The sequence below is a fragment of the Vulpes vulpes genome, chromosome 2, assembly GCF_048418805.1.
Source record: "Vulpes vulpes isolate BD-2025 chromosome 2, VulVul3, whole genome shotgun sequence".
Lineage (NCBI taxonomy): Eukaryota > Metazoa > Chordata > Mammalia > Carnivora > Canidae > Vulpes > Vulpes vulpes.
In genome coordinates this window covers 158,928,513-158,954,357 of record NC_132781.1, presented here as the reverse complement: position 1 = coordinate 158,954,357, position 25,845 = coordinate 158,928,513, and the positions used below count along the sequence as shown (strand labels likewise).

The 25,845-nt window shown below is 54.0% G+C and overlaps 1 protein-coding gene across 4 annotated transcripts in view; it reads right to left on the bottom strand.

The window, feature by feature from the left end:
- Nucleotides 1-25,845, bottom strand: part of CAPZB (capping actin protein of muscle Z-line subunit beta) — a 130,196-nt gene that overhangs the window by 26,454 nt on the left and 77,897 nt on the right. For all 4 annotated transcript variants that reach the window (XM_072751009.1, XM_072751010.1, XM_072751006.1 and 1 more), the window contains exons 3-4: nt 13,230-13,351; nt 7,490-7,603 (exon numbers count right to left, since the gene is read on the bottom strand). In XM_072751009.1, the coding sequence (XP_072607110.1) occupies nt 7,490-7,603; nt 13,230-13,351 (236 nt within the window). The remainder of the gene's footprint in view (nt 1-7,489; nt 7,604-13,229; nt 13,352-25,845) is intronic.

Here is a 25,845-nt window from a genome sequence, read left to right as displayed (position 1 = left end):
ACCTCAGGACTGTCCAAGTGACTCCCACTGCTCAGAGCATTACCTCCACCACCCTCCCTGGCTCCTGCCAGGCTCATGGCTGAGTCCAGGCTCCCCATGACCTCCCGAGGGTCAGTGATTCACAAAGAGGCTCACAGGACTCAGCACAGTCTTGCCACCAGGAGTCATTCTAGTGGAAGGAGACAGGGCAGGAGTAGGCAACGGAAAGGCACGTGGGAGAAGTCCTGAGGAAACCAGACACAAGTTTGCAAGAGCTTGTGACTCCTCTCCCAGGGGTCACACAGGATGCACTTAATTTCTCCAGCAATGAGTTATGACAAGTGTGAGGTGCCATCTACAGGGACGCTCATGAGACTCAGTGACCGGGGTTTTTACTGCTAGAGCGCTCTCCACCTAGCACATACCAGAAGGGAGACAGGAGTTCAGCATAACCCACAGTGTTTGTGCAAAGAGTTTCAAGCATCATGAACCATTCTTATCAGGAATGGTAGGAACCTTCCAGAAAGCAAAGTTCCTGGACACCAGCAAGGGCCAGCCCTCCAAAGGCAGCAGTCCTACGCTGGCTACTCAAACTCTTCCCTGCCCAAGGGCAAACCCGCTACACTCCATAGTTCCGCCCCAACCTAGAGTAAGGCCCCCCTGCTGGCCCTGCCTCCATGCCTGGGTTTGGCCCTTCATAGCACTTTGCAACCTGTGCAAGCACTTCGTATGTTGGCTCCCTCCCTCCTGTGTGCACCCGACCCACTCATCACTGTGCCCCCTGCTCAGAGCATGGTCGGTTCTCAGTGTCTGTGCAACTCGCCCATCACCACAGATGTGAACTACGTCAGTCCGTTTTTGAATTACTCGAGTAAATTACAGAATTTACTCGAGGTCTCACTGTGGGCCGGGAGCAGAGCCCCAAGCAGAACCCACAGCCTTCCAAGGTGGCCGGTGACATGACACCGCCTGCACCCAAACCATCCCGTATCCACAGCCATAACGGCACAGAACCTAAGACACCCACAGGATAACTGCTGCAAAATTACAACAGTCTTGTCCTGACAACTGAAAGGTCACCACGTGGACATGACGAGTCAGTGCAAGAGGAGCCTCACTGAATGCCTCCCTCAGTCCTGAAGCCGGCAGGGGTCCCTCTTCAACAGATAAGGAAACAGAGGCCCACAAGGTTCACTTACTCGCCCAGGGTCATTGAGCGAGCAGGGCACAAGAGAGAACCAAGTCCAGGCCCTTCCAAGGCCCGGCTCCTCCTGATTCTGCAGCTGGCTGGACGGTGGTGGGCCTGAGCCCTCTCCTGGGGCGTCCTCACCTCCCGTCGGAACAGCTCCCCCCACCATCGCCAACCTGCTGCCCCTGCGTCTCCCATTTCTTCAGAAAAGCCCCCACTGTCCTCTGCAATTCCTACCAGGACAGAAACACTGATATTCCCCAGGCCTGATGCTCACATCCAATGATGGGGGGAGGAAGTGGGTGGGGGGTGGGTGTCGGAAGACCCCGAGGGGCCCAGGGTTCAGGTCTGTGAAGGCAGCTAGGAACATGGGAATTTCCAGGACTCCCGAAGCCACGGCAGCAAACCTTTTCCACACACGAGTATGGATGCCCTGCCCTTCCCGGGCCAGCGCTGCCCAAATGTCAAATGACAGAGAGAATGGGAGAATGGGAGGAAGAGGCAGGAATAACCACCATTCTAGCATGGCCCCAGAGGGGAGAGAAGGCACAGAGCTGGGGGAAGGCCCATCCACCAAGCACCCTGGCTGCTCCCGGAGAGGCTCGTGGGTTTCTGGACTGCCAAAGGGACGCCAGACTTGTTTCATTCTGTAAACTTCTTCCAGACAAGAAGGGCTGATTAGAAAAGCTAATTAAATCTTTTGAAGATTATCTCAGACCCGAAGCAAGGGAAGAAGACAAAATGCCTTCCCGCCCTGCTCCTCCACCCCCCAGACTCTGGCCTTCATTAAGCTTTGATTTCAATCAATTGCACACCCACTAAAATTAACTTATAAGGCCAATAAATTGCAACCGCATGTTTGAAGGTATTATCTGCTGCAAGCCAAGAGCCAAGGATTGCAGAGCACGGGGCAAGATGTCTGGCACAGATGGGAGTAATCATCTCTGGAAGAAAGCCGTGCCAGCCCCTGCAGTTAGAACATCTGGTCTCAGCAGAATCCAGGCCGACAGAGGCAACAGTGAGACCCAACGTGAAAGCTAGAGCTGGGAAGGTTTCCCTGGGAACCCCCCCCAGAAATCAAAGTGGTGATCCTGGGGTTCACACCCCAAGTGCGAAGTCTCTGGCAGCAAATGTCCACCCTACATTGCGGGTCTCACTGCTGAGTCTCTCCCAAGAAAGATGCATCGTGCAGATCCGGTGATGGGGTTCTGTGACTGATGAGCTACCCTAGGCTTCGGCCTAAAAAAGCAGTCAACGTTGCCAAGAACGAGTGTGAAACGATCCCATGAGCCAGCCACCCAAAAGCCTGCCCTTTCTGCTACCTTTCCCACTCCCCAGGTGCCACATCTGTTCCAGGGACAGTCCCTGGATTGAGCAGGGCCTGTGCTCAGAGGTAGAAAACCACCTCGGGGCTTGGTAGAGAGGACTCGAGTGGCCTGGATGTTGGTGACCAGGGTGGGACAGATCGGAGAAGGGCAGCGAGGAATCAGGGTGGCCTGAGAGTAGACCCTACCTCGCCGGCCTGCAGAACAGGCTTGACGTCCCCAAGGACGTGCGGCACTTTGACCAGGGCTGCTTGGGTGAGGCAATCAACAGTTGTTGGATAGTTACTCCTCCTCGGGGGGAAAGCTGCCACCACAGACCCTTTCTGCCATAATGACGGCAAAAAAGGACATCGATAAATGTCAGAGGGACTCGGGAGAACACAGCGAGGGAGGTGCGGAGAGTCAGGCAAGCAGGGACTTGACCTGCTTCCGAGGGGCCCCTACTCGCCGCCTGCCCACACCCCAAAAGAGGGCACATTTATTCTGCAAGGGGGGCTGGTTGTGCAGGCGGGGGGGGGGGCACCATGCCCGGGCCCCCCCGGGAGTTACACGTGGAGGGCCTGCGGGTCCACCCAACCCTGGCCCTGCTCTCCCTGTGACCATTCGGACCAGCTCCGGTTCATAATTCATTCTAATTCCCTGCAAAGTCAGAGCCTTGACAGACCTGAGGACAGAATCCAGGCTTTCCCCCAGGACGCTAATGAGGAAGCTGTAATCTCTCCAGGCAGAGAGCAGCCTCCGGGGAAACAGCGAGCATTTCCTTTCTCGAAAAGCCTGGGTGGCTCTAGGTCTCAGGCCTGGGTCATATCTCAGCTCTAGTCTCCAGCATCCGTCCTTCCAAGGAGAATATCGGGGACAGGAACAAGGTTAATAGGTCCACGATGAGCAGAGGGAGCAAGGGGTCTGCCGGTTTGCTGGAGGACAAAATATTCCTACAGGGTCAGTCTTAAGGCACAGCCAGTGGGGGCGGCAGGGGGAGGGGTGGCAAGAAAGCACTTCAGGCCTTTGGCCGCAGAGGGGTGTGTGTGGGGGTCAAATCCCCAGACCTTCAGAGGACAGAACAACAACTCTGCACTGACTTCAGCGGGCCTCCCAGCGCAGGGGGGGCCCTTCCCACCAGCAGTCCACACGAGCAGCTCCCCGGAGCGTCCACCGCGGTCAGAAAGTCGAGAGAGCAAGGCTAGCCCAGTCCTGACTCAGTGACCCATCAGGGTTCCAAAGAATCTCAAACATCTGGGGTCATCAGGAAGCAAGGACCAGGTGAGCACAGGGGATGGGTAGGCTCCTCGCATTCCTCAACCGCCATGGGGCGCAGGCCGAGCTCCAGTTTGGAACTGGGGCGCCCTGGAGACGGCAGCCTTCCTCATCTCGTCCTCCTGGGCACAATGGTGCTCCTGTTCTGCTCTCAGGGCGGCAGCACTCCCTCTTCTTCCTGGCAGGGTGGGTGGGTCTGGTCTGCCTGGGGCTCTGGGCATCTCTCTCCAGGCCTGGGACGCAGGCCACCCTCCCAGCTCCTCATGCAGCAGCTCAGAACCAGCAGGGCCAGCAGACAGAGGGCTGTGTTGCGGGGAATGAATGCCTCCCCTCAGAGTGACCTTTGCCAACACGGCAGGAAGACAGGTGCTCTGCGGCTTCATTCCCTGGGGCTGACACCACGTGAGCCTTCCCACAGGAAAGGAATGTGTCTTTGTTGTTGTTTTTAAAGGTTTTATTTTTAAGTGATCTCCACACCCAATGTGGGGCTCGAACTCACAACCTGATCAAGAGTCCTGCCCTCTACCCATTGAGCCAGCCCCAGTCACCCCAGGCACCTCTGGAACGCATCTTTCCAATGGGAAGGGGCAGAGATGAAGGATAAAGGGAAGACGTGACGTGACCTACTGTCCATCCTATGAAACCATCTGGCCCTTAGAACACCCAGGTAACTGCTGGCCTGTGCACAAGGCAGAGACAAGGCCTCCTAACCCGCAGGCTGACTTCCCTCTGCTCCAAAACCACAAGGAATGAAAGAGGTCACGTTCTGGGCCGTACTAGGGTCACCAGCGTGGCCACCAACAGCTTCAGGGCACTCTGAGAATGGGAACTTCTGGAGGGAAGCAGTGTACCAAGATGTTAAAAAAATAATAAAAAAGGCAGGAAAGGGGAATAAAAAGAATTTGTTTTCATAATTTTTAGCTCAGAAATGGGTCTCATTTTAACTCATCATGTGTGGTCCAGCTGGGAAAATGTTCCCCACACTTGGTCTCAGGAGAGAGTGTCCTCAGTACTCTGATAACAGTGGGTGGCTTGAAACAGGACTCTGGGTCCCCAGTGACGCTCTAACCACCACCCCCATGGTAGCCTGTAGCTGCTGTCACGTGGGTGACATGGGCTTCTCCGCACCCCCGGCACCGAAGGCCCCGAACTCTCCTCCCCACCAGCAGCAGCACACGGATGCTGCCGGGACAGAGGTGTGCCGTCTGGCTGTGTTCCATGCCTGCAAACTGTCGCAGCACCTCAGGGTCTGGGCTGGTCCAGTCTGATCTCCCACCTGGGTGCGGGCAGCAGTCCTGGCGGCCCCTCTCAGCCCCCCAGTGGTCAACTCCCTCTTCAGAGGCGAGCACAGGCTCACAGACATCCGCTACCTGCAAAGTGGACATCTGCCCAGGAAGGAAAGTCTTTCCAGGAGGTGCCCGAAGGAGTCCTCCCAAAAGGACTTCCAGGGAGTCCCAGGCCTTGCTGGACCCGGAGTGGTGTGAGCATACTGAGAAGGGGTGACCGCCCCAGTTGATCCAGACCCTGCAGAAGGGGGACGTCTGGGTGGCTCAGCAGTTGAGCGTCTGCCTTTGGCTCAGGTTATGATCTTGGAGAGGTTGTGATCCCAGAGTTCCAGGATCGAGTCCCACCTCTGGCTGTTTGTGGGGAGCCTGCTTCTCCCTCTGCCTATGTCTCTGCCTCTGTGTCTCCCATGAATAAATAAAATCTTTAAAAAAAAAAAAAAGGCCCCACAGAAGGGACACACCTAATGATGACCATGCATCACTATGTATGTGAACCAGGAAGATAGGAAGGAGAAGGAAAGAAGTCAAAGATAAGACCTGGGCTCCTCCCTAGGCCTGGCTCAAAAGGGCAGTACAAAGGCCACATGTCTGAATCGCTTCATTCAGGAAGTCACCATTCTAATCCCTAAGTGTTCTGACCCCTGGAGAATCTAAGAGGTGCCCGCCCAGACCACTCTTTCCTGGCTGGGGCATGGCTGGCCCCCTGCGGGCATCAGTCCTCAGCTCCAAGGCCACCACGTCCTGGAGAGGCCTTCCCTACCACTCCACCTGAAGCACGAGTCAGTCCCCATCGCACCACACATCGTGGCATCCATTCACTTGCGGTGTCTTCCCACAGAGGACGCCCCAGAGGGCAGGGATGCCATGATCAAGGCCATACCCTCCAGTACTTGGTGGGTACCTTCAGCGCTGGGCAAGTACGTGAAGATTTTGGACTTCGGAATTGGATGTTTCCATCCCAGGTCCACCACTCACTGGCTATGTGAGGTTGGGCAAGGTACCTGGGCTGACTGTCCCCTCACCTGTAAGGAGCAATCCTCTTTCCCAACACGCTCCTGCAGGGATCGACGTACGTACGGATGCTCCCGGCCAACACCAAAGCTAAAGCTGAGTCACATGGGGGTGATTTCAGGGGCGACAGAGACATCGAGGGCTATCTGCTCCACCTGGCTTTTGTACTGCATTCGTCTGCTTAAGTGTCATGGGGTTTTCTGGCTGCAGGTCAGGCTGAGAAGTGGCACTTTTCCTCCCAAGCCAGTTCCTATGAGAAATTCTTTATCTAGGGTGTTTTACCAAATCTGCTAAGAGCCAGAAAGCCATTCCAAGTGTCTGCGGGACAGAGTCCTGAATCCCCACACCACGCATGCCGCCAACAGTTCCGGACAATGGTTCCAGCACTTCAGGTGCTTTGCTTCTCCTGCTTCCACTTTCTTGCCCAGACCCTAAGTCCCGGTGGGTAAATGACCAGCCCAGGGTCAAAGCCCACCCACCTCAAGGCTCGAGAGGTGGTTTTCATGTTTTTATTTTATTGTCTATTTTTTGGGTTTTTACACTTTCAGAGAATAATACACGTAAAACAAGAAAACACTCAAAGTAAACAGAGGCTCCTACGACCCGCCACGCCTACACTCTGAGCACGCTGTCCGGCCCTTCACAGAAACGACCGAGTCTGTGTGGTGGAGTCGTGCCTTTCACAGCTGTGCTCTGTGTTCAGTACAGACCTGAATTTCCAACGAGATTCTACCGGTCAAGGAAGGACCGTGTCAGAGGCTAAGCTTCTCCGGAGCCCTTCTTGGCAAGGCCGGTCGGTAAGTGGCTGCTCTTTTTGGTGCTATGGTGGGTGGCAGGACCGGGCGGAAGCAGGAAAGGGAGGTGGGAATCTAAGCAGACCCAGCAGAAACACCTTCCAAGACAGAGACTAGGCCCTAAAGAACTCAGGAGTCGGCGACACGGTGGGTCAGAGCGCGCAAGGGCCTCAGCTGAGGTGGCGGTCTCTGAGCCCCAAGCACGACTGGTCGGGGCACACAGGATGGAAAAACAGAGGGGCCCCGGAGACAGGCCGGGGTCCTCTTGCCTCAGACAAATGCCCGGATCCTCCTGGGCCTTAACTTCTTCATCTGAACGATGAGGACTAAAAGAGCTCTCACGTTTGTGAGGGTCTGAGAGGACATGCAGAGAGTGTGCTGGCCCAGGGGTACCCGCGACCACGAGGAAGCACAACGTGGGACCTGCACACACAGGTCTGCGCACGGGAGCGCTCCACTGCCGAGTTGCCTCATCCCTGACCCAGTCACCAGGCTAGTGCCCAGCGGCCTACCGTGAGCGCTCAGTTATCACTGGTGAGGTGAGCCAGGTGACAGGGTTCAAGGAAGGCTGCCTGGCCTGCTCCCACCCTCCCTTGTGACTCACTTATCTAAATCACAAGCGCTGAAGTGGGAAGGGAGGAAGTAACTCACAGGTCTCGATACTGGTCAAAGGCATTGTTGGCTTCCACCTCCAGCTTTCTCAGCCGAGCAGAAGGCATGGCCCCGTCTTCCAAAGGAGGGTCATACTTGTTACTCCATGGTGACCTGAAGGGGAGGAAGGAGAAGGAAATAACACCAATCATTCCCAGAGAGGTGGCCTGTGAGCCGTGAGCCTGAGCTCGGCTGTCTGACGTTTCAGAGGCAAGGCCACTACCCACAGCAAAGATGTTTCCAGGCCCTGCAACACACACAGCTTTCTCGAGGTTTGCCAAGCAAGGGCTCGGAGGCAGACTGGCCCCGGCATGAACCTCCAGTGCCACCTCTCATGAGCCGTGTACCTCCGGCAAGTGTCTTGACTTCTCCGAGCCTGTAAAATGAGGCTACCATGTGCTACCCGCAGGGCTGTTGTGAGGGGCAGAGGAGAAAATATACCAAGTGCCAGACCACAGCCTGGTCTGTGCTGTCAATGTCGTGACAGCTCCTCACTCTTCTCCTAAGTTTCCTCTGTTTTCACCATTGTATGGATCAACAGATGCCCCTCTGGCCTCCAGGACCTGCCAGCAGCTCTGGATAAACTCTTACCCCAAAGATCTTTCTATGCAGCTAAGGACTGAGAGCTGCTGGTCATGGAGGCAGGCAGGTAGCTGCTGACTACGTGTGAGAAAACCTGAGGGGTCCTCAGGGGGGACGGGACAGCCTTCCCAACACCCGAGACCATGGGCACATACAAAGACTGCTAAGCCGGGGCGCCTGGGGGGCTGAGCTGCTTGACTGTCCTACTCTTGGTTTTGGCTTCAGGTCATGATCTCAGGGTTGTGGGATCGAGCCCCGTATCAGGCTCTGTGCTCAACAGGAGTCTGCTTGAGAGTCTCTCTCCCTCTGTCCCCCTCCCCCCCCCGCTCGTGTGCCTGTGTGCACACACACTTGTTCTCTCTCAATAAATAAATGACATCTTAAAAAAAAAAAAAAAAGAAAGAAAAAAAGACTGCTAAGTAATGAGAAACAGCCTCTCTTTTTCCAGCCCAAAGACTTGCTGCATTAAAAAAAAAATGTATTTTGCCACCTGAGGAAAGCATTTAATGACAGGGATACTTGGAAATGGGGGTTCTAGTGAAAGTACCTACTTGTTAATTCCTGCAGGTTGAGTTCAGAGAAAGAACGAGAAAGAAAAGGTGAGAGGAATGGAGGGTGGCAGTGGTGCCGTGGGATGTGGACAAAGTCCTCCCCACTCCTGGATGGAAACGCCTCAGCGTCTCTGCCGCCTTTTCCGTATTCCCTGCTGACAAGCAACTTTTGCCTCACAGAAGCCTCAAAAGAACCTTTCAATTTGGGATTCATGTTATGGAAAAAGGGGATCATGGTCCTCAGAACCCCAGTTTTAATGAATTCCGTGCACGCACATCATTCTAGGGAACTGGTACACCCCCCTCCCGCCCCCGGCACCTACATCGGCACATCACAAGTATGGAACCAGAGAGTGAGCCGTGAGCCGGGTGGTCGCTCCCCCAAGCTGCCTCCACGGAGAGATCCCAGCTCCTCGGCTGCTGGGCCACCAAGGGCGAGCAGGGAAGGAGTCACTGCGCCTGGTTCCCAAGAGGAAGCAGCAGTAGCCCTGACCACTTCGAAGCTCAAGGAGCCTTTGGAAACCTTTCTTTCCAGGCAGACTCTTCCACCCCACTGCTCTCCTCTCCTCACTGTTGGTATGGAGACTTTTCAACAATGGGGTAAGATGCTCCCTTCTGCCCCATGACCAGCAGCCAGCCCTGTGACGACCCTAGACTGGGCACAGGACATGAGAAAGAGCCGTCCCATGACCTTTCTTATGTCAAGAAGCATCAAGAAGATGCTCCCTTCTGCCCATGCCCACCAGGGCCTACGTGGCTTCGGGGGGCAGCTGTGAAGCTGACACTGGGCACCCTCGCATCCCCACTGAGGGGCCTCTCCCTTCCAGAACACGGCTGATGCATCTGTTCTTATTATAACCTGTCTTCTTCATCCTCTGAAACTTTGCTGCCTCAGAGAACTTTCCTCCAGGACAGAAATGTTCTCTATCAGCGTTGTCCAAAATGGCAGCCCCAGGTTCAGGAGGCTACGGAGTATGTGAGATGCGGCTAGGCTAGTGGCTACTTTACTTGAATTAATGCAATTAGTTCTGGAACAGAGGTTCCAAGAGGGCCAGTCTTTCCTGTCTTGTTCTCCACCGTTTGCTTGGCACCTAGAATAGAGCCTGGCACTCAACCACGGCTTCAAGAAAGCTGTTAAAGGATGAAGAAATCCTTACCCCACAGCCCCAGAAGCTACACCCCGCCCTGGCCCCTCACTTTCACATATGGATGTGGATTCCTGCACCTGCCACAGCTCTTCCCTTCCCTTCTCTAGGGTGCAAGGGTGCGTGGGGAAGGAGCCCACCCTGTCCACACCTGTCACCCTAGCACAGGGCTCCCAGGCCTTAGCCTCATGGCTCAGGGTGGGAAAGAAAGACCCAAGGGAGGACTCTGCTGGTGGTCCTCCAAACCAAAGAGAAGGAGCCACCTTCTGCTTTTTCCGAGGGACACCTAAGCACTTAACAACAACAACAAAGGCCTCCTGGCAGCTCCCGAGACAAAGATTCAGTGGAAGGGTACTGATTTGGACACAAGGCTCAGGACCTGCACTTGCCAGAGGCTAGGGGATGAGACCTGGGCCCTCTCCCCCACGTGCCCCCTTCAGGATGTCTCAGTACCCCCAGGCCTGACCTTTGCTCCCCCAGCTAAACAGCCCTCGCCTTCCTGTGGGCCTGGAAGACCCTCTCCAACTGGCTTTCATTTAGTGGTGACCTGATGAGACACAAGAGCCCATCTCTCCTGCAGGCTGGGGGCCTGGATTTTCAAGAAGCCTGTAACTCACATTTCTCCTGGCTCACAGACGACAGCATTTGAAGCTGTTAGTCCTGGAGCCGGGGTAATTGTAGCTGGGGGAAAAAATCATAACATTACCCAGGATATTCTTAGTGGAAGGGGCACTCAGAACACATTTAAGAGCTTAAATGGAGGCCATTTGAAAAAAGACAGATGGACAGGAACGGGTAGATTTCAAAAGTCAGGCCTTTCATTTCCCTCCGAGAATGCTTTTTGTTTGAGCTAACAGGTTTCAAACAGTGCTGCTGGCAGTGGTCACGCCATAAGGATCTTATTTAAGCAAACGATCAAACACAGTTAGGATGGAAATGTGTGGAGAGAATCAGAAGACCTTGAAGTTTTATACTGAGGAGGGGGGGAAGGAAAGAACAGTCCTGTGCCCTGACACCCCGGGCTCCTTGGTGGCTGAGGCCCCCCCCCCGGCCCCTGGCAGTGCCCCAGGAATGCGGGAGCCGGTGGGGCAACCTAGAGGCGCTGTGGGCACCAAGTCCCCGGAAGCCTGGCCTGGTCCTGGGTACTGGATACGGAAACCATTCCAGCCGTCCACGGGCTGCTGGGGAGCAGCTGCTGTACACGGCCAACTGGAGTTTTCAGGTGGAAAGAAGAAATACGGGACACCTGGGTAGCTCAGTGGTTGAGCGTCTGCCTTCGGCTCAGGGCGTGACCCTGGAGTCTTGGGATCGAGTCCCGCATCGGGCTCCCTGCAGGGAGCCTGCTTCTCCCTCTGCCTGTGTCTCTTATGAAGAAAGAAAAGAGAAAAGAAAAGAAAGAAAAGAAAGAAAAGAAAGAAAAAAGAAATACAATAAAGCTGAGTGAGCAAGACTCAGCTCAAGGATCACCTCTCCCTGGATCACGTCAGCCACATGTCGCCTCATGTCAGAGCATCTGGTGCTGCCACAGACCTCTCTCCAGTGAGGACGGGACCTGGCGCTATGCCTGCAACCTGCACAGAGACCGGCCCTCCCAAGTGGGACCCAATCTACCCCAGGGTGGCCTCAGCACCTCCACTTGGGGCCTTCCCGCCTCTGCATCTCCCCCTCGTCCTGCCCTCGCTCCTGGAGCTTGGGACTACCCACAGCCTCCGGGACACCTCCACTGCCACTGAACGGACATCTCAGGCTTCCAATAGCCCTTGAGCAGGTCCTCCCAGGGTCTTCCTCACCTCAACACGCAGTGGCTCCCGCCTTCCGGCTGCCCAGGCCTGAAGCCTCGGGGTCACCCTCCACTGCTGTGTCCCCACCCCCGGGACATGTGCGGCTGCTGGCCCTGCTCTCAGGAGGGACCTCCAGTCCGACAACTGCTCGCCATCTCCACTCGGGTCTCTGGTCTGGACGAGGCCCAAATCTATTTTTCACCTAACTTCCATCCGAAGCTGGCAAAGGGACATGATTATAAAACATTCATCTGGTCTCTCTGAAAAGTCAGTATTAATGAAATCCCTGTGATTCACACCCAGTTCCGTTCTGGAACACGTGGAGTGTGTCAGTTCTGGTAACCCCCGGTGACTCTGCTGCATCCTTCACGGCCTGGCGCCACCTGCCCTGCTGCACCTCTGACCTCACCCTTGCTCCGGCCTCCCAGCCAAGCTGGAGCCCCACCGGCTCAGCTCCCACGGGGACCTGACACCCCGATGGTGTGTGACCCGGCTGTCTCATCTCCACGTCTCAGCTCACATATTACCACTCATAGACGTGCCTTCCCTGACCTTCCGCCCCGCCTCTCCTTCCGACTCACTTTCCCAGGTCCCTATCATTTTGGCATTGCTGGCGACCTGGTGTCCTCACTGGGATGGAAGCCCCACAGAAGAGGGACTCGGACTCGGGGCCGGCACGTACAGTGCACGCTTACAGAGAGGTCCCCGTGCATTCGCTCAAAGAATGGATCCTCTTATTTCCAGACTGCATGTGAGAAAACAAAAGACCAGACATAACAAGTAATCTGTCAGAAGGGCAGTGCTGGTTCGGAGCCGAGGTCAGCTGACTCCACGCATCTCTCCCTGCTTCCCCCTCTCAGACCCTGCCCCTGGCCCCCAAAGAACATTAAGCTGAATCTTTAAGACTCAGCCCAGGTTCAGTGGTCTCTAAATAAACCTAAAGCAGACTGCATTCCTCCACCATTCTCCGAGGCACTGACTATAGCAATCCAACACAGAAATGGTGGCTAGTTTAGGGATTCCTGATCTTTCTTAATAGGAAGGACTCCTAGACACCCTTAAAAACCTAGCTCGGACATCACTTCCTTCAGGAAATTATCCTGGAGCTTCCCCAGCCTCTTCCACGCTACCCTCAAATTCTGAATAAGCTTGGCCCTGGCGGCATGCATCACAGCACACGGTATCCCGCCACTATGTGCATCCCTGTGCATCCCCCGATCTAGAATAGTGATCGCTCAGGGCAGGGACTAATGACTACCTCATTGTCCACAGCCCTCAGCATGGTGATGGAAGACAAAGAAAGTCGTGTATGTAGTGGACCAAGCTTCATTCCGACGTTCCTGACCCACATAGGCCCTCCTCGTGCTCCAGATCCCCACCCCATGCACACCCTACACCCTGCAAACTTAGCAGGACTTCCTGCCACTACCGTGTGGTAACGACAGCCTTCTCCTGTTTGACTGGAAGCTCTGCCAGGGCAGGGGCCCTTTGTTCCCTGCCAAGTCTCCAACGCTTCTACTGGAGGCACTCCACACACGTCTACTGCTGGGCTGGACGGAAGGAAGGATGGGAGGAAGGGAAGTGGGGAGGGAGATAGGGAGGACAGACAGACAGAAGGACGGCCGGACTTCAGTGGTCCCAGGCGACAGGGACTGCTCCTGGCCCCGGCCTGGCAGCTCACCTGTACGAGTCCCCATCTCTGTTGTAGTCACACAAAAGGTAATCCTTTCCCACCACCTTGTCTCTGGCGATTTTCAGGGGCTGGTCAACAGAAGACAGGAGATCTTCACACAGACTGGGGACCTGGCGCGAAGGAAGGAAAAGGCAGAGCCAGGGGTTAAAACAACACGTCGAATCCAGGTTGGCTAATGGCAACCGGAGCCACATCATGGTCAGCACATTTAACATCTGGCCCTTGGTACTCTGCCAGAATCATGGGCCTGTTCTTTTCTTTTCCACATGTGTCTGACACCAACTGTGTCCCTCCATAAAGAAACCTGTTCTTGAATTACAGCGGAGCGTGATTTCCAACACAGCCTTCCTTCCAAATCTGCGTGCAGCTTTAATTACCTGGTCGCCAGGGTGGTCTGGTACGTTTAAGTACGTATGTGCTTGGTATTGGTCTCTGGTGGGCAAAGTACAAGCTCATGTCCTGAGAAGAAGGTAAACATTTGAAATACATAGGAATCCAAAGAACTCTGAGAATAACCCGACCGTGCTCGAGAACTCCCACCGGCTCCCGTGCGGGGTGGAGTTTCCAATACTTTCCAGGCCCCTGGCCAAGCATTACCAGGTTGGCTCACAGAGTCAACCCTACCTGCCGCAAAGGTGCTTCACACCAGCTTTGCGCAGCGCCGAGCTCCAGCGGGCTTATCCCGGACCCACACGGAGCCGTGTCACTGAGAAGGAGGGCCCCGGGGCCTGGACCAGGCGGGGTGACTCCCAGCACAAATCCTGCCCAACTGGACACAGGGCCCCACCAGCAACCAGGCCGCCTCCTCCTAATTCAAACATCCATTTCCACCAAAATATTCCAGGAAGGGATGGCAGCACTTTCAGAAACGGATTCCTTCGGGCTTGAGTCACTTCCACGCTATATTTTCAATGTGCTGACTTATTCGTTTCATGGCCCTGGGTTTACGGAGGCCCCACCATATCGTTTACCAGGATGGTGGCTGCCAACTGCACCAATAGCCCTTCCAAATGGAAAAGTTAAGTCATGTGGCAAAGATACCCAGAAGAGCCGCTCAGCGGGGGGGGGGGGGGGGGCAGACCACCGGCTGGAAGACCTCGACCGCCTCCAGGAAGGTGAGGACACGGGGACCGCCCCCTCAGAGACCACCCAGCCTCTGGGGGCTGCTTTCTTTGGGCCCCTCTGCCGGGCCCCCAGGTGCTTCGGAGCAGCTCACAAGGCCCTGGCTGCCACAACTGGAAGATGGTCACCTCGTTTCGCATAAACTCTGGCCTCAGTGAAACCATCGGTTTCCTCTACATGGACCACTGCTGGTCCTCTAGCCCGTGAGAGATGTCCACACCATTAACCTCTGGCGCAATCTGCAATGGCCACCAGTGTCCTCTACACCCCCCCCCCCAGCTATTTTTGTCTTTTGTGATTTTATTTTTAAGTAATCTCTACACTGAAGATGGGGCTCAAACTTACAACCCTAGATCGAGAGTCACACGTGCCACCGACTGAGCTAGCTAAGGGCCCCAAATGAGGCTATTTTCAAAGTTAGTTTTCATGATGAGAACATCAAACCCCGGGCAGCCCGGGTGGCTCAGCGGTTTAGCGCCGACTTCAGCCCAGGGCCTGATCCTGGAGACCCGGGATCGAGTCCCATGTCAGGCTTCCGGCATGGAGCCTGCTTCTCCCTCTGCCTGTGTCTCTGCCTCTCTCTCTCTCTCTCTCTCTCTGTGTGTGTCTCTCATGCATAAATAAATAATATCTTAAAAAAAAAAAACATCAAACCCCTAGCACATCCAAGTGTCTGCCAGGTACCAGGGATTAGGCGAGGCCTTTACATATACTTGGCAGACTGCACTTGAGAGCTCACTCTCCTCCTGTAAAGCAGGCACCTTCATGCCCGTTACAGACACCTGTCTGTAAAGACTACAGACAGTTGAGGACCAGAGTCATTAAGCTGCCCAAGGCTCACACAGGAAGCAAGCAGGGGAGGCTGAAATCTCCCCCTCTGACTAACTCTGATTCAACAGACAACTGAGAGCAGGGACAGTGCATGCCAAAGGCACACTGTGGCAGCAAGTAACCCCCTCCTATCCAAGGCGGCAAATAACCTCCCTGCTCAACAACCAACGGCCACAGAGCCTGGAAAGAAGTCCTAGCCAAGGCAAGGAACAGCTTCCATCCAAGGCAGCTGGGACTGGAAAGTCGCTTGCTTTCCTGCGGATGGTCTTGAGCACCTATGTGGCAGCTGGTCACCACAAGCCCTTTGCACCACCGTTTGTTCTGTTGAGTGTTGCCTTAGCTTCCCTGTTGGGCCCTGACTTCTGCTTCAAACCCCATTTGAAACGGCTGGGGCCCGATTCATCCTGGACTGTGGCAGAGGCTAAGCAAATAGGCTCTGAAGTGTGACTTCCTGACTCTACCACTTACCACCCTTAGGACCCTGGGCAAGTCATTTTCACTTCTCTATGAAGACCTGATTTCCTTATCTGTAACGTGGGGATAGCAAAACCTATTCACCGTGATTTGGGGTATCACAAAAGACCTGCAATGGGCATTCAGTCCAGTGCCCAACAAGGGGGAGGGCACACACGCTAGCAACGGACACCCACATGCCACCCTCCCTCCTCTGTACTCAGCATTGTCTGCTGTATGTGCTTCTTTGAGGGCAACATCAAACTGGGTCCCACCTGAATTCACCACACTGCTTCAGGCACTGCATAAAAACAGACCTTTGAGCACCCAGTTCTGCCTGAAGCCAAGCTGTCTCCCCTTCCCCACCAGCCCCCCACATAGGAAAGCTTACAAGATAACGGGATTCGGTATAAAATAGGCTCGGCTGCACCACTGGTCAAAAAGTTAATCCACGAATTACAAGTATTTCAGTAATTTCTTGCTAACACGTCTACTGATTTATTTGTTGTCTGTCTCCCCTCCTTAGAATGCAGATTTTGCCAGGGTGGGGACTTCATCTTGTTCAGGCCTGTATTCCCAGCACCTATGGCAGCCGTGCTTGGCAATAGTGAGGGCCGGGTGTATTGGGATGGGAGGGAGGAATTTTACCACATGGAGCCTCCAGAACACCTACTGGCTTTGTTTTGAAGTTAATAAATTGGTGTGCAGTAAGGATCTTTATCAGGAGTTTGCCGTCAAGAACTGAACTCTGATGGGCACAAGGACCCGCTTCACTTTGTAGTTCCAACCAGACATTCCCCAAATATGAATTGCGAGGTAGTGGGAAAGCCCTAGACAAAGAGAGCTGGCATTTTAATTAAAGTCCTACATTTTTATTACTATGTGACCCAGGGCAGCACAGCAATGGTGGCCAGACTGGGAACTAAGAGACTGGGTTCTAGCCTTTGCTCTGGTGTTCATGTGTCCAATGCACTGGATAAGCTCTGCTGGAGACCGGCTGCTGCTGGTCTGTAATAAGAACGTCACTGTTGGAGTGCCTGGGTGGCTCAATGGTTGACCGTCTACCTTGGCTCAGGTTGTGATCCCAGGATTCTGGGATCGAATCCCACGTCAGGCTCCCCACGGGAAGCCTGCTTCTCCTTCTGTGTCTCTCTCTGCTTCTTTCTGGTCTCTCATTCATGAATAAGCAAATTAAAAATCTTAACAAAAACAAAAAACCATCACTGCTGTGGTGAAAATACTTCAGGTAAAGAGAGACTATAATCAAAATGACAAAATTCTTCATGTAGTTAAACATGTTCATCTTTTATTTGGAGACTGCCTTTTGGGGGGCAGGGTATCAAGATGCCCTTAGTTTTATGAAATAATAGGTTTACTTGGTTTTTTATTTAAAAACTGACAACCAGGGCTATCTGGGAGGTTCCGTTGGTTAAGCATCTGCCTTCAGCTCAGGTCATGATCCCAGGGTCCTGGGTTTGAGCCCTGCATTGGGCTCCCTGCCCAATGGGGAGTCTGCTTCTCTCTCTCCCTCTGCCCTTGCTTGTGCTCTCAAATAAATAAAATCTTAAAAAATTGATAACCTAATGATCTACTCTTCTTCTGTTTTTCTTTCTCCACCAGCCCCCATCTCGCCTTTAAAAAAAAGTTTCTGGCCTGTGAAATACAACAATGTGGCAGCCACTGGTCTAGAAAATGGGATCCAGCCCTCCCCGCCTGTCCAAATAGATCAGGGTAACTTCCAAGGTCAGTGTAAAGAACCGGAAGGGACTCTACTCCTCCCACTTCGTAACTCATGTTCTTCAAAGCACAAAGCTAAGGCAATAGTGCAAAGGGTCAATCTGTGGTACCAGCTGTCCCCTAAAGGGCCGCTCTCATGGCCTGCCCAGCCTACCTTTCCTATCCTGGTCAGGAAGCTTCCCAATCCCAGGAGGTCTGGGCAAAGCTGACTTTCACTCCACTGCTGCCCACAGGCAATTGAACGTCAGCCCCCAGGCGACTCACGGATGGGCCTTCTCAGGAGGTTGCTCCAGGGTCTGAGGGGAGATGCATGGCTTATATTCTCTCTGCGAGGGAAGCAGGGGTGTGGGTGAGGGCTCCGGGCTGCAGTGGGCATCAGGAGAGCGCCTGTGTGAGCTTCTGAGCGGTGATATTACCTGGGCTCCCACACCCAGCCACCCCTAAAGATCTGTGAGTGGGCTTTTAAGTCCATGGCCAGGTACTAACCAACCTCAGAAGAACATACATCTACAGTGTCACCACAAAGTTATGGCAGTGCACAGAATAGCAGAGAACTCCTGAAGGCGCAGGACGTGCCCTTCCATGAAGAGCATCTGGGATGTGATACAGCCGGCCGATCCTTTGCCCAAGCAAGTACAATTTTCACCTTTTGGGTAAACTTTCAAGGTGAACCATACCTTTGTATCCATTCTCCTCCATCAGTCCTATTTCTTTGATCGAAGAATCCTCTTTGGTTGTCATGGGGACTGAAAACTGTGGATGGCATGGTGTGTCCACAGATTTGTGCCAGAGCAGCTGCCCAAGGCTGCATTAGTCATGACCTAGTGCCACCCACCAACCTGTCTTACTTCCATTCTATCCCACCCCCCACTCCTGCTGGCAGCTTCCCAACACCACCGTCCTGTTCGCTGTTCTCTCCACACAAGTTAGCACACATGTTCTTCTGCCTAAAATATCCTCCCTTTCAGGACTGCTGGAGAAAATACAGGATTGGGCAGTTAATTTTTAATTCTGATACATGATGAATCTCATACTCAGGACATACATTTTTATTCGCTAAACTTGGCAACCCATCCCCATTCTCCTCTCAAATCCTACCACCCTCTAGAACCCAGCCCAAGTTCTGACTTCTTTATCAGGAGGCCAAATTCTTTGGAATTTCTATAGTAACACTGAGATCAACTGAATTCCAAATGCATCGGGGATGGCTGTTCTAATCCTGCCATCAGCTATCACTTCACTCCTTCCTCACTACTTTTAACATTCTCTGAGTCTGAGTACTGAGTGTGAGCCCAGGGAGGTACCGAATGTGAGCCCAGGCAGGTACCGAGTGCGCGCCCAGGCAGGTACCGAGTGGGAGCCCAGGCAGGTACCGAGTGGGAGCCCAGGCAGGGACCGAGTGTGTGCCCAGGCAGGGACCGAGTGGGAGCCCAGGCAGGTACCGAGTGGGAGCCCAGGCAGGTACCAAGTGTGTGCCCAGGCAGGTACCGAGTGGGAGCCCAGGCAGGTACCGAGTGGGAGCCCAGGCAGGTACCGAGTGGGAGCCCAGGCAGGTACCGAGTGGGAGCCCAGGCAGGGACCAAGTGTGCGCCCAGGCAGGGACCGAGTGGGAGCCCAGGCAGGTACTGAGTGGGAGCCCAGGCAGGTACCAAGTGTGTGCCCAGGCAGGTACCGAGTGGGAGCCCAGGCAGGTACCGAGTGGGAGCCCAGGCAGGTACCGAGTGTGCGCCCAGGCAGGTACCGAGTGTGCGCCCAGGCAGGGACCGAGTGGGAGCCCAGGCAGGTACCGAGTGGGAGCCCAGGCAGGTACCAAGTGTGTGCCCAGGCAGGTACCGAGTGGGAGCCCAGGCAGGTACCGAGTGGGAGCCCAGGCAGGTACCGAGTGTGCGCCCAGGCAGGTACTGAGTGGGAGCCCAGGCAGGTACCGGCCGCAAGCCCAGGGAAGCAGAGCCCAGTTCTCTAGACCCAGCCTAGAGACAAGCACGGGGTGCTGGGGGACTGATTGGAGGTCTTACTCTACACCCAGAATAAAGGCAGTTTATCTCTGTCGTCAATTAGTTACCGGCGCTCTCCCTACCCTCAACCCCCAAAGCTGCCCCCACTCAGTCCTGTCAAGTGCTTAGAACAGCGGAAGAAATCACATTAAGTCCCAAGGATCAGGAGTTTGCAGAGCAATTTAAATGAAAGGACAGGTCCAAACAAAGGCAAGAGTTCACTCCAGGGTGCGTGTGTCATCGGCTCCACTGCCCCTGAGCGAGAACACGTGGTTGGTGCCGACACCCGAGGGCCGGATGGTTTCTGTCCAAACTGCCCATCTGAACAGCTTAACAGCCTTTGTGAGGAATGTTCGGATAACACCAAAGGTGTCAGATCAGTCCAGGCTGTTAGGGGGACTTAAACTTAATTCTAAGTGACTTGGAACAGTAAACAGCACTGCCCCGGCCAGAGCACCGGGCTGGTGGGGTGGGGGTTCAGGGCTCCACCGATCAATTTCTCCTGTGCCACAAACTCCTGAGGCCACAGCCCCGGGAGCAGGAGGCACCATGCCCTCTACACCTGAGGAGTGGACACCGTCACCTGGCTCCCCGGGGCCAAGGGGGCCACCCGAGGAGGGCGGAAGGGGAATAAAGTGAACTGGGACAGGAAGGGAAAGACCCCAGGAGGTAGACGGTAAAGGACAGGCTAGGACGGCCTGAGCCACAGCTGCAGGTGATCCTTTAATAATAATGAGGCCAAGGATGATGAGCAGGAGTCACAGCCAGCATCTGGTGGTACACGCCAGGCACTGTACTATAAACTCTCCCCGCCACACCTCCTTTAATCCTCAAAAGGGCTCCAGGCACAGAACAGTTAGAGAATCCTTATTTTAAAGAAGAGCAAAACAGGGCCTTGGAGGAAGACTGCGCCGGGAGTCGCAGCGCTATTTGCCAGTGGCCCAAGACAGGACACGTGAGATACAGAACAGCTCGGTTAAGAAAAAAAATTACATCCACTCTTGCTGTTGCCTCAAACTGAAGGCTCTTCTACTATCTAACCCAGCAGCGGATCACATGAAAAGAGATACAAATCAGAAGTTTCCGGCCACAAGCGAGGTTCGTGTCTGTGCTGCCATGTGGTTCTACTTTGCCTCTTCCCCTTCTCCATTAGTTATTAACGTTGAAAACAATTGTTCAACCAGAAAAAGAAACTTGAGATGAACCCTTAAAAAAAGGCACAAAAGCCAGACCAGTTCAACCCCATGGATAATCCAATCCACGGCACTCCCGTCTTTAAGAAGTGCGCCCTTGTACCTCTGTTTCTGGGGAAAAAAAAAAAAAAGGCTAAACGAACACATTCCATCTTTTGATCTGCCCGCTGGCTGCGAGCCCGCCACCAGAGAGATAAGAATCGAAAACAGACCCTGTTCGCTGGGTCGAACACTCGGATGAGTAATGTTGGGGAAATCAGGGCTGGGCAGAGGCCGCCCCGCTCCCCGTGCTCCGCTCCCCGCGCCCCCCTCCCCGCATCAGAAGCCCGGCTCCCTGGCAGCCAGGTGTCAGCATGCCCCAGCTCCCGGTGGCCAGCAGAGGTCTCTGCTTACAGTTTCATTTCTTCCTTTCATTTTTTTAAAGGCTACAAACTCTCCCCTTTATTCACTAATGAAAATAAATAAACAGAAAAATGAAATATAAGACTAAAGAGTGTTTTTGGCGACACACATGCTGGTGTCAGAAACAGTCTACAGTGTGGCGTTCTGGAAAACACCAACCTTGAAAGCAAACACAACTTCAGATCCTTGGTCTGCCACTTCCTGGCTGAGTGTACCCTTCCTTAACCTCAGAAATGTGGGCTACAATACCGGCCTCAAAGAGAAATTCACGCCACTCAATGGATGCTGAGGACCCCCCCCCCCCCCGCCCCCCAGGGATGTGCTAGATGCCAGGGACACAGGAGCAGGTAAGGTGGGTACACGCAGCCTGCTCTCCTGAAGCATGCTCCAGCCACTGGACACCGACAAGGCACAAGGGGCCATTCCGGTGGCAAGGGCAAGGCTGTGGGGACTCAGTGGTTTAGGAGGCGGCACAGAGATGGCACACAAATGAAGGAAAGAGGGGGGCACTGTGTAGGAGCAGGAGCCAGCACACAGGCTCTGGGCAGGAGGCCCCAAGGTGAGTGTAAGGAAGAGAGGAGAATCTGTGGCCACAAAGCCACCCCTCCCAGGACAGGGAGCCAGCAACGGGAAGGGACTGTGCTGTGGGGCTCCCTGCCCACACGAAGCCCTCCAGCCACACGTGGACCTCGGCAGAGACCCGAAGCCCCCCAACTCAGCGCAGAGCAGGACCAGAAACAAGCATGTCGTTACCTGCTGAACCAAAGGTTACTCAGTCCTCCACCACCCCCAACCACACACGCATGCACGCACGCATGGGGTTGCCCTCCCTACCATCTCAGATCCAGCCCTCTTCCAACTAAGCTGTCACCTGACTCTAAGAATGATATTCTTTAAATGAAAGTACAAACTATGTCCTTCATCAGACGTCTATACGTTGCAAAGCGTATAACGAGAATATCATTCAAGGTACCTGTTAAGTGTAAGAAGCAATTTCCCTATTTTGAAAACATTAAAATATGGTGAACCGTGTGCACCCCAGATTCAAGAGGCTGGTGGTGCCTGTAGTGCCCCCAGTGTCTAAATGAAGCTGGCCAGCAGGGCTAGCACGAGGAAAGCATTTCTGATCAAATATTTTACTCTACTTAGAAACAAATTTTTCACATGCCATTACAACAAAGAACTTTCTCAAGAAACAAGTCCCTCCCCGCTTCCTCTTCTCAGACAGGTGCCCCAAACCACCCCAGGTAAATAATAAAGGCAAACTTCCTGGGCTGGGTTTCAGTCATTCATACTCAGGACTCCAAAGCTTTGCCTTCTAGAAGCTCACGGCCTGGAATAAGAGGCCAGGAGAGTTTGCTAAAGGAAGGGGCACAACAAAGAGAAAGCAAATTGAGAGAAAAATTAAAATCACTATCTGTGAGTCAACCACAGGCACACACACAAGGCTCCTGTTGTCCACATGTAACCCTATGCTTCCCCAAAGGGGATGAACTAGGCACTCGGAACCTAATTAAATTAACCGTTCCCTGGCCAGGGCCACGACTCCTCCTCTGGTGGAGGAAGTCAAGAGAACCCAGGGCAGTCTAACCTGCCTGCTCCTCTTAATTAAGGCCTTGTTCCTGAGGAACAGAGCACAAAACAAACACCTTCGCAAAGCCAGAGGCCGAAAAGTCAGCAGACACAAGTCACCGTGGCCCCAACGTGCTCCCCAGTCCATCCCGCCCAAGGCTGCCCTGCCCCGGGGACCTAATGACCCCTGGCCTCTCCCATGAAGCCCCAAAGCCTCAGAGAGGAGCCAATTTCCCCAGCCTGTGCTCCTCGTGGCCACAAGGCCTTGGTTGTGGGCCTCACACATTCGGGACAAAGGTGGGGCCTGACGCCGGCAGGGCTCCTAGTGCTGGTGACATGGTCCCCCGGGGCAGAGTTCTGATCTCCCGGAGTCCAAGTCACATTCTGTGGGAAGCAGGTTCCTAAAACATGCTTCAGAGCCTCTCCCCAGAGATGGGACTGGGGCCAAGGTCGGGGTCTGGGGGTGCTGGCTGGCAGTGAGGGTGACAGTGGTGACCCACGATGGCACTGCGGCTCCATGACCACCGGCCCCCCAGGCAGAGGAAGACGCGAGTTCTCAGCCCCGGGGGAGAGGACGACCCCTTGGTGGAGACCGTAGGGGCCGGGGCCGGCCCGTGAGAGGAAAGCAAGTGTGGGCACAGAGCTGTGGCCACCTCCTGCTAAGGGATTACCGCACTGGCCGCATTCTTATAAATCACTTCAGATCATTCGGGGAAAAGACCAGGTGAAACTACACAGAACAACCGGTTTAGAATAACGATGTTTTCACTAAGGCCCTGTGACTTCAGTGGCAGGACCGGGAACCTCCAGTGTCATCTCCGTCTCCACGAGCTGGGACCCTGGTGGCCGCGGGTGTTCTCTGAACCGCTTGCTCACACCGTCTCACTTCCCTGCCGTGGGACCCTGCAGCACGCTGTGGCCTTACTGTCACCCCAAACGAGTAGCGCTCACAGAGGAAGACGCTGAGGCACAGGAAGGTGCAGCGGCCACGCGGCCTGACAGGCAAACCGCAGCACAAAACCATCTCAGCTGAAAGAATCACCAGCTGGACGGCAGGGCAGAGACAAGGACCTGGCAAGAGTGGGTTTTGCATGATTAGGTCCCTATCACAGCCACCGGGGTAAAGCAGCGAGCTCTCAACGGTGGAAGGCGAAAGAAGAACCAGCCCGCTTCCTCATCACTGGGCATTCAGGTCTGGGCCTGGCCTCGGGCTCTCTGAAACGTGCGTCGAAGCCTCCGTGTTCCAGCCTTCCTGAAAGCTGCGAAGGGGCTCGGAGATCCATGAAACGAGATTCTGGAAGGGAAATCTGACAACGGGCATATGCCGCCCGAATGAGAAGCGAGCTGCCAGATGGACAACGCTGGTGAAATGCAGAAAGGTTCTTTCCTGCTGACCTGGGAGGGTTCACCATGGCTCAAGGGACAGGATTTCCAGAGCGGGTGCGGTAGACCGATAGAAGCCACCCCAGCACCACCTGCTGAGGCTCATAGCGAGCCAGGCCTGGGTACAGCTCACCCTGAAGGTCCCTACAGCCACCCCGAGAGCCCAATGATCCTGGGAAGCAGAGGGGCTTGGAGCCACGCAGCCACTGAGTCATCTGCCAGAGTTCCGGCTCTTTTCACCACATATTCTCCCCAAACTCTCAAGACCACAAACTTCTAAAACAACCCTAACAGTCTACCAAAATTCCAGGGATGCGGCCGGTTCCTTTCAAGTGGAATTGTTCGTGCTGTGTTTGTGTGTCTGAGCGGGGCTCGAGGCCAACACTGATGTGCCACATTATGTGAGGCATACTCAGAACAAGTCAGGGCCTTCTTTCCCCCCCTCTATGCATAAAACCGTCTTGGCTGGCTGGCCACAACGTTTCCCACTGGATTCCTTCCATTGGATGGATGTCTCATCAGGTTTTAATTTCACTGAGTCATCCAGAGAAAATGACCACTCATGGACAAAGAAAAATCTATAACTCTTCCTACTGGGGAAGTCAGCTCCACTTAGGAGCCACCGATGCGTCCCCTTCATTGGCTGGGCCTTTAGGATCAAGAGCTCCTCTCGACTTTGGCCCATTAAGAGATACAATTCAAATGTATAGCTCCACCTAATCCCACCTAACTGTATGAGGGGTTAAGTACAGTGTCCCCACCCACATGGAGCTCAACGTCTAGGAGGAGAGAGAGGGGCACAAATGATGTAGCCACACAGTAGGTGCTATGGACAGGGAGTCCTGGATGCTATGGAAACGGAGAGGAGGGCTGCCCAGAGCTCCTCAGGAAGGCAAAAGGAGCAGGGCAGAGTCCAGGCAAGACATGAGAAGCCGAAGCCTGTGGGACTGAGGCAAAGAAGGGGAGCACCCCTGGCCACAGGAGCACGGTGTGGGAGACGGATGGCTGCGCAACTCTGTGAATATACTAAAAACCACTGAAACACACACTTTAAAAGGGTGAATTTAACAGAATGTGGACTCTACCTCCATAAAGCTGTTGTTTAAAAACAAAGGTGAATCAAGAATGTCCCAGGTGGAGAGCACAGATATACCCAGGGAACTCGAAGTTCAATGCAAATGCAAAAAAGATCAGTTTGTGTTTTCAGCAGAGTATGTTATGTGATCTAAGTCTGGGGTAGTAAGCAGTGACTCTGGGCATCAGGGACCAGAGGCAGTGTTACCTTTTTATTTCACGTTCAATAGCTACTGGACTACTGACCCTTACGACCCAGAGCTTTCCCATGTCAAAATAAATTAATAAATTAGCGCAGCACATTGTAGGGGATGCACTATCAGCCAGGAATTCAGAGCTGAGTCTCTAATGAAATGGGAATAGATCATTTGATGGTCCTTTTGGTTCTCCGAGGCAGAGAAGAGATGTCTGGTGGGTGCTGGTGGAGGGAGGGGTAAGAAGGTGGGGGACAGGGTAAGAAGGCCCACCCACCACTCTCTGTTTCATGCCAGTTCTATGTAAGATTTAGCTTAAAAAAGGGCTCTACCGATTTAAGAAATGTCTGAAAGTAACTTGACCAGATGACCAGCAAGGTTCATTTGAACCACAGACCCTGCAAAGTCTCACAGTTTGAGACAGACTATGTACTCATCTCTATGACCCTCCAGGAAATGGCTCTGCAAGCTCATCAGAAGTTTGTGATGTTCATCCTAAAACCAAACCCACATCTACTAAGTGTGGCACTGCTGGCCACCCAAGAGTGATTAAGAGTTGGGCCTGCCTCTGAGGGGCACAGCCTGAGGGAGAAGAAACGGGCTCCCGACCACAGGTTCCAAGTCCAAGTCCATCAGAAGTTTCTCTATC